Genomic DNA, 9,149 nt, shown 5'->3' with positions numbered 1-9,149 from the left:
ATATACGTCTATAGAAGATATATACACATATATATGTACCATTCAATATATACGTACTACTTTAAATAAAATATACTACAATATATACACACACTATATATATAGTTATATACTAATTTATAAAACATATGCACATGTATACGTTAAATATATACGCCTATAGAAGATATATACACATATATACGTACCATTCAATATATACGTACTACTTTAAATAAAATATACTACAATATATATATACTACAATATATACACACTATATATATATAGTTATACACTAATTTATAAAACATATGCACATGTATACGTTAAATATATACGTCTATAGAAGATATATACACATATATACGTACCATTCAATATATACGTACTACTTTAAATAAAATATACTACAATATATATATATACTACAATATATACACACACTATACATATAGTTATACACTAATTTATAAAACATATACACATGTATATGTTAAATATATACGTCTATAGAAGATATATACGCATATATACGTACCATTCAATATATAAGTACTACTTTAAATAAAATATGCTACAATATATATATATATATATACACACACACACACTATATGTATAGTCATACACTAAGTTATAAAATATATACACATGTATACGTATCATACAATATATACGTACACATAAAATATATGTACTTCTTTAAATAAAACATATGCAACTTAATATAATAAATTAATAATACTTTATAGTAAATTAGTAATATATTAAAACTAAGTATTTAATTTAAACTAAAAATTCAATTTAAATCATTAAATGAAAAAAATTACAAAGTAAGGACTAAAGGGTGAATGAATGTTGAACTTTATTGATGGCAAAATGATCCAAAATTTATAATTTACATGGATGAAAAATCTACAAAGTTTGCATCATTTTTTCTAACTCATTCATGTTAATATTAACGGGAACTTGCATAGGCTAGTCAAAGTCAACGGGGGCAAAACCATGCATTGGACTTGATTCTGCTGAGTTCTCCCGTGAAGTCATAATTTCTTCAAGTCTCTGCTTGTTGTTCGGCTTAACATTCATTCCTTGATTTCTTCGTTCTACTCTAATCCAATCTCCAAGGCAAACTAGACCATTCATTGCATTGCTTCCCAATGAATGTCGGTTATCTCCAAGTTGCTGTCGTCCCTGACTAAAAGCGCTCTCCGATGCAACGGTTGACATTGGAACATTCAGGATATCTCTAGCTAATCCTGAAAGCACAGGATATTGTGCTTCATTATTCCTCCACCAATCCAACGTGTTGATCCGTCGTCTGCGATCCTCTAGCAGCGATCGGAGATAATACTTCAGCTCTTCCCGATAAGTTGATGTATAAGCTCCCTCGTCAACACTATTCCAACAAGGTAAATCATAAAAGTGATCAGAAAAATCATTATGTGCGGCCTTTTAGAAGATGATGGCTCCTCGGGAGGACGAGGAGCGACTGTTGGAGTGATATTTATCAGCACAGCTAAATCAACTAAATCAGCATAGTGGTTATATAATTTATCTATGTAAGCGTTCACATCGGCCATAGCCGTCCACAAATCAGTTTTTTCTCGTTCTTCATCATCAGAATCATTGTTAGTATTTATTTTTAAGATAACATAAATAAGAGTACTAAGGTGGCACATAGTATATATTTCATGCACGGATTTAGCATAGCACCAACCAAGTAAATAGGGGGAATCGAAAAAAAATATTTTTTAAATTTAGCAAATATGGCACCAACAGCTTCTTTGTAACCTTCTTTATTTTTATATTCTTTGAGCAAACCAGAAATATCGGCTATATATGCCCAAATATTACAAACAGTAGGATAATAAGCACCGAAAAATTCAACCATAGCTAAATAATTTTTTTCTAAAAAATTAACAAGATCATTAATTATAGTCCAGTCAGAAATATGTAGCATGCAGTGGGCTGAATCAGCAAACGAACCACAATGTTGATTAAAAGATAGTGTAATAGGAACTCTATATTTGTAACAAGTTTTTAAAAAACCATACGTAGCATTCCATTTAGTATCACATTCTTCAGGCATCAATATCGGTGCAAGTCCATTTTGTTCACATGTAAGTTTAAAGTCTTTAATTCTTCTTCTACGACTATTTCCTTGAATAAAACCAACAGTAAACCGATTTTTTTCAATAAAAGTTCAAAAAACTCAAGATCATCTCTTACAATTAAATTATATACATGACAAGCACATTTAACATGAAAAATTTCAGGTAACGACGGAGATAACTTAGATTTTAACTTTGTTATAGTAGTCTTGTTGTTAGAAGCATTATCAAAAGCAATACATAAGATTTTATTTTCAATACCGTAAATTTCTGTATCTTTAACAATCGAATCAACAATAAAATCTCCAGTATGTTTACGATCTTCATCATATAAAAAAGCAAGAATACGCTTTTGCATAACAAAATTACTATCTATCCAATGATAAATAATGGTTAAATAATCATTTTTATTTACAGCACGACCAAGATCAAAAGTTAGAGACATTCTACATTGAATACTTTTTAATAATGTTGATAAATAAAAATAATATTGTGAATGAAGTCTAAAAATATCGGCCCTACAAGTAGTTCTAGGAATACCATTAAACATAGGATTATAAATTGCTTAAATATAATGAATAAAGGCATCCGAAGAAGGAAAACTAAAAGGCAAACAACCCACAGCTACCATTTTAGCTATTTCTTCCCGGTCCCTCAATTTATTATACTTCTTCATTACCTGATCGGTTGTTGGGTTCATTCTAGTTTGCGTTGGCCCACCAACATCCGCACCACCTCGTGCAATATTTAACTCTCTTTCGTGATTATCACTTATATGTCTCATTAACGTACCCGTACCCCCTTGCTTGCCTCATTTTTTATGCTTATATATTTGTTGACAAATATTGCATTGCGCCTCAATATCTGATATACGTTCAAAAAATTGCCATGCAATACTAGTTGGTTTACGAGCTCTTGGGGCACGGGGAGGACGGGGAGGGAGATTAACCGATTCGGATCTAATGTTAGCATTTTCTACTGCGGGTGTCTCACTAATATTTTCACAATCTTCGTCTACATTAACCGCATCTACTTCATTTTCTTCTTCTATACCGTAATTTTTCTGAGCTTCTACATAATCCATATCGTGGGCACCTACACCTAAAGGTACACCTACTTCTTCCTCAAAAGGTTGACTAAGCGGTGCCGGAGGCACACAGTTATATCTACTACTTGAAGTACCTCTACCGTTAGTAATTTATTTTTTACTACCACTACCATCTCCGGGACAAAAAATTTTAATACTTTAGTAGCGAGGTTTCTTAATTTATCCATAATATAAATTAAACTAAAAATATCAAAATAAACAAATATAATAAAATTAAATATTCAACAATTAATACACTAAATAAAAATTAAACGTAAGAGATGGAACGACAATATCAAATTTTGAAAGTATATCCGAAGGTTGCGACTTTAGAAACTTCCACTCACACTTTGTAATCGCAAAATTAAAGTGAGCACTTTAGGGAATATATAGAATAGTTGAGAATTGGGATTTGAGAAAGAATGAGATTTGAGAGAATGAAAAATTGAGTGGGAAATGATTTGAAAGTGTAGGGTATTTATAGGAAATTTTTTGAGTTTAAAAAAATATTTTAATTGAAAAAAAATTAATTAAAAATGGTCAATTAGCCGTTTTTTAGTTCCCAAGCGGTAATATAGCCGTTGGGCCCAACAGGCAAAAAACTGATTTTTTTTTTTTTTTAAAAAAAAACAACCGGTCCGGTTAACCGACGGACTTGAACTGGGCCTGATTCGGGCCGGATTAACTGGACCCAAAATTAAAAATAATTCGGCCCGGGATCCTGTACCCTACAGCCCGTAGGCTGACCGGGCCTGTTTCCCAAGTGGCCAAGTCGGGCCGGATCAACCCGGCCCGTTTGACACCCTTATCTAAAATTGATATCTGACATTAGTTATTCTTTATCGTTAATACAAAACACATACATAATGCATGACACTAAGGTTTGCTAGCCATTTCATAACCAATGTTCTCTCGCTAATTTGGATTACTGATTCATTGGTTAAAGGTGGATCATTGTTAACTCGTTTAAACACCTACCTAATTATCCTCATCAATGTGTCAATCCACTCCATCGTAGTTCTAATTTGTACTAATGTTCTTTGATGGTGTTGTGTCCACTAGGCCACTGCCCATTCTCATATATATGTGGGTCCTTCTAAGCTCACGTGCTATTCTACAAATCAAATTATTTCCACTATAAAACACCCCCTCCTACCTCTAAAATGCACATAACATTTTTTCTCATTGAGACTTGAGGGACTCAACACGAGCCTTTAGCTAAAAACCTTAGCTAAAGACGGCCCCAAAAAACAAGACATTATTCACAATGGCAACACCTAACTTTGAATCGAGCCGAGCCCGAGCCGTGTGGCGGACTTGCCTCCTATCAGCCCTTCGAACCGCCTTGGCTTGCACCATAGTTGGTGTTGCAACCCTTTTCGGCCCACAATATATCAAGAAGCAGATAGCATTACCAGCTTTTTCATATGTTACTGTTATTCTTGTAGTTACTGATGCAACTTTAGGTGATACATTTCGTGGTTGCTGGCTTGCATTTTACGCCACCATTCAGGGAGTTTGTCCCGCTATCCTCAGCCTTTGGTTAATCGGCCCAGCCCGGCTCACGGCAGGCACCACAGCTATCGCGGTGGCTATAAGCGCCTTCGTGGTGGTTCTACCTGATTATACTCACTTGATAGCAAAGCGCATCGCGCTAGGCCAAATTGTTCTTGTTTATGCCATAGCATATATTAATGGTGGCCTAACGGAACCTGTTATGCATCCTGTTCATGTTGCTGCTAGTACTGGGCTAGGAATTGTGGCTTGTGTTTTGGCCTTGATTTTTCCCTACCCAAGCCTGGCTTGCTGTGAGGTGAGAATTAATTCTTTGATAAACCTTAATTTCTCGTGCATGGTTTGTTTGAAAATAAAATAGTAATGCTTCATCAAGTTGGTACACTTTAATTAAGTACCACCTTTTTGTTATAACATGCATTTCATGGTGTAACGCATTATAGTACTCCTCCCATTTTCAAACATTACGCATGCACCTTTCCTACTAAACTGGTGCATGTCTGTGTATATGTATAATTGTATTTATAGTTGTGGACCTTTGACTATTCCACTAGTAACCTGCTATCTCTCACCGGGCACATAACGAGTAATTTTGTTTATCAAAGCGTCAAAGCGTCGACAAATAAGAAAGAAAATCACACCTAGCATGCATATAGTTTTGTCTCAGTTTGAATCCTGGTCTCTTATATGGCATATATATAAGTTTCTCACATCCTGAATAAGTTTAACATAACCCATGCAACTCGGACCCTCACATAATTAGAATTTTTTAACGATAATAACTAGAGGATGTAGAATAGTTTCAACTGGTAATGATTTGAATATTTAACAAGATTGTTACTATATTATTTTCAGGTGAAAAATAATTGCAAGCTCTTTGCTGAAAATGCTTCCGAGAGGTTTAACTTGTTTGTGAAGGCATTTTCTGCTGAAGACAACACTTGTGCACTTGCTTTCATTTCTCAAGCCAAATCCTTAGTCAAAACAGGATCCAAACTTCTCCAGGGCATTAAAACCAAACAAGTAAGTCCCATAAAATATTGACATGTTATTTAGTACTCTATGAAACATTTAACTTCTATACACTGACACTAACTGTGTAAATTCTTTTACACTATCAAGTCGCCTAAAGTTACATGTAACGGTCCATAATAAGTGAAATTAATAGCATGAAAAATAAGATAAGCAACTTACTATGACATGTTTAAAACACTGACTATAAATGCATATAAGTTGATTCCATGACTATAGTTATTTCTCTTATATTTGGTGAATACTTTCCTAATATCCATTTTGCTGGTATAAACTATACAGGAAAGCATGAAGTGGGAAAGATTTCCATTCAAGTTTCTAAGACCATATGGAGAGAACCCTGGGAGCAGATTTCAAGATCTTCAAACACCTTTAAGAGGGATGGAAATTGCCTTGGATAATTATTCTCCTCCATTTCCTGTTGGAATTCTTAACTTAGAGCTAAAATCTGGTGTAGAAATGTTAGGTGAACGCATTTTAGAGCAAATCAAGAACATGTCCCTTGACAAGTCAACAACTGTGCCAGAGTCAAATCCAGAAAATACTCAAAAGTTCTTCCAAACACTTCATACAATTCAGCCAACAAAAAAAGACCTTCCCTCTTTATTCTTTTTATTTTGCTTGAACCTACTATTAAACAAACCAAATGCCAATTCAATACCCAAAGAAGTGTCCACTAATCCCAAGCAACAAGATCAAGAAGGATTCTTGAAAAGAACATGGACCAATTACTTGTCCGTTACCAAAAATAACAAAAGGTTTATGGCAGCTTTCAAATGCTCACTTTCATTAGGCCTTTCTATATATTTTGGATCAATCTATAGTAAGGGAAATGGATTTTGGGCAGGGCTTCCAGTTGCTATTAGTCTAGCAGGATCAAGAGAAGCAACGTTCAAAGTCGCGAATGTTAAGGCACAAGGGACAGTATTGGGAACAATATATGGTATTATAGGATGTTTTGTCTTCGAAAAATATGTGAAAATTAGATTCTTGTCTCTTCTACCATGGTTCATTATCAGCAACTTTTTGAGACAAAGCACAATGTATGGCCAAGCTGGCGGGATTTCAGCAGTTATTGGGGCAGTACTAATTCTTGGTAGAAAAGGTTTTGGTCCACCTAGTGAATTTGCCATAGCAAGAATAACTGAGACTTTTATTGGATTGTCATGTTCCATCATGGTGGAAATTTTGTTACACCCCACAAGAGCTTCTACATTAGCAAAGTTGCAACTTTCCAAGAACTTTGAAATCTTGCATGATTGCATTGGGTCAATAAGTTTTGGATCATTGGGAAATTTAGTTGAGAGCAAAAATAAACTATTATCCCATGTTAATGAGATGGGAAAATTTATTGTGGAAGCAGAGGCAGAGCCCAATTTTTGGTTTGTGCCATTTCATGGAGTTTGTTATACTAAGCTAATGGGATCATTATCAAAAATGGTGGAGTATTTACATTTTGGGTCACAAGCTTTTATGTTACTTGAACAAGAATCAGGAGGAATTGACAATTTTGTAAACAAGTTAGATGGTGATATCAAGCTTTTCAAAGATTTTATTGGCTCTTCAATGAAATGTTTTGAGGAGGTCAGTTTGGTCAAATCACTAGCAATACTTGACAAGGAATTTGAGAAGAAGAAACTTTCAGTTGATGTTGAGTTAGGAACATCACCAAGTAGTTATGACAATATAATAAGGTATGCAAGTGAAGAGGAGATTGATGAAAACTTCAGGTCTTATTTTCAACATTCAAAAGAGTTTGTGGACCAAATTGTCGATGGTGAGGAGTTAACGGGCCAAATTGTATTAAGTTTGAGTGCATTGGCTTTTTGCATGGATGGACTTGTGAAGGAAACTAAAGAGATTGAGAAGGCAATAAAAGAACTTGTACAGTGGGAAAATCCTTCAAGCCATGTTAATTTGCATGACATTTCTTGTAAAGTACGAGCTTTAGCAAATATTGTAGCAAATTAGTGAAAGATAATACACTAATGATACTTGAAGATATCGCATTTTGTAATTATCAATTGTGAAAATAATTGACTCTACTATTTATATGTGGATACATATCTCCATATATGCCATCTTTACATGCATAATTCTTGTTTGGAATAATGAATGAAAATATATCAAATTTGTCTTGTAACACTTTCTTTGTGGTTTACGATATATTGTACTCACCTTATTATAATTTTCTTTGGAATAATCCTTTTAACCTAATTATTGAATTAATATAAAATGTAATTTAATTAATTTATCTTTACCATATATTTTATACTTTCTTATTCAATTAATTTTATAAACATCTTTTTTTCAAAAAAAAAAAAAAAAAAGAGGAAAAAAGTCATCTTTTAAGTATCAAAAACATGGTGCAGAAGCTGTGGATTTACCACCTGCAAATTAAGATACCCATGTTTGCTTGTAATATACCAATTCAGATACATATTTGCACCTACTAAAAATTATTGACTTTAATAGATAAATAGTTATAGCTAAATGATCATATAAGTTCTTCATTCATGTCTTCCATAAATCTTTGGCCAATTAGCCGCAATCATCAAACAGTAAACAAGGTATTATTATAGAATATAATTATTTCACTAATTATTACAATCTTTTTCTCGTAATACCTTTCACTAATTATTTCAAACATGTACCCAAACTATTTCAACAATGGTATCCAAACTATTTCGGTGATGGCATCCAAATTATTTTAGAATTAAACTATAAAACAGAATCTTCTAGACTTTTTAGTACTTTATGAAGCTAAATTTCAAGGCTAAATATATTAATGAAATAAATCTTTGCTTTCGGGAGGATTTGGCCTTTGGGATGTGGTTGGGGGAGATATATAGATGTGTAATATGTGTTCATTATGCAATGTCTAGTTAAAAAGCACTGAGTGGTATCTAAGCAGCTAACTTTGAAAAATAGTTTTAAGTGGCTGCATATGGGTCCTCCCTCTAGGCATGCAGCCATCAAACTTTTTCAATTGAAGACAAAGTGCAAAGTACATTTCAAATTGTACGTTTTGGCGTGGTGCATGTTATAACTCTATCATGCCAGTTATTACAATTCACATATGAGTTAATATAAAAATAAATTACAACTAATTTAAATTTTCTTCTGGTTCATGAATAGTACTGAAAAGCATATATACATCAATCTCTTCTTAACCAGAAAAAAAGAAGAGCATATATACATCATATACTAAACGATATTAAAAGGTAATTAAAGCCATCCTGTATATATTGTCCACAATATATTTGGTGACTGAGTATAATAAATGATCATACCCATCCCCTACCCCCACCCCACCCCAGAAAAAAAGTCAGTTCGATACATAATTTGTTTTTTTATTCTTTCCGCATTCACATAAAACCTAGGGGGAAAAGAATGACATTATAATACTTTGACGTAAG

General features: G+C 33.4%; 1 protein-coding gene across 1 annotated transcript; it reads left to right on the top strand.

Annotated features, from left to right (window-relative positions):
- Window positions 1-4,344: 4,344 nt before the first annotated feature.
- LOC107875547 lies at window positions 4,345-7,873 on the top strand. Its single transcript, XM_016722304.2, has 3 exons — window positions 4,345-4,996; window positions 5,554-5,721; window positions 6,013-7,873. The coding sequence occupies exons 1-3, from the start codon at window positions 4,451-4,453 to the stop codon at window positions 7,699-7,701; spliced, it is 2,403 nt and encodes an 800-aa protein (XP_016577790.1). The 5' UTR covers window positions 4,345-4,450; the 3' UTR covers window positions 7,702-7,873.
- The last annotated feature ends 1,276 nt before the right edge of the window (window positions 7,874-9,149 follow it).

The sequence above is a fragment of the Capsicum annuum genome, chromosome 6 (genome assembly GCF_002878395.1).
Source record: "Capsicum annuum cultivar UCD-10X-F1 chromosome 6, UCD10Xv1.1, whole genome shotgun sequence".
Classification (NCBI taxonomy): Eukaryota; Viridiplantae; Streptophyta; class Magnoliopsida; order Solanales; family Solanaceae; genus Capsicum; species Capsicum annuum.
Note: the sequence above shows the minus strand (reverse complement) of the source record. Positions and strands in the feature narration are given on the sequence as shown.

Excerpts from the sequence above, each read along its gene's own strand:
- LOC107875547 (XM_016722304.2), top strand. The coding sequence starts at position 4,451 with ATGGCAACACCTAACTTTGAATCGAGCCGAGCCCGAGCCGTGTGGCGG. Across the intron at positions 4,997-5,553 it reads CAAGCCTGGCTTGCTGTGAG|GTGAAAAATAATTGCAAGCT; the intron begins GTGAGAATTAAT and ends TATTATTTTCAG. Across the intron at positions 5,722-6,012 it reads AGGGCATTAAAACCAAACAA|GAAAGCATGAAGTGGGAAAG; the intron begins GTAAGTCCCATA and ends TAAACTATACAG.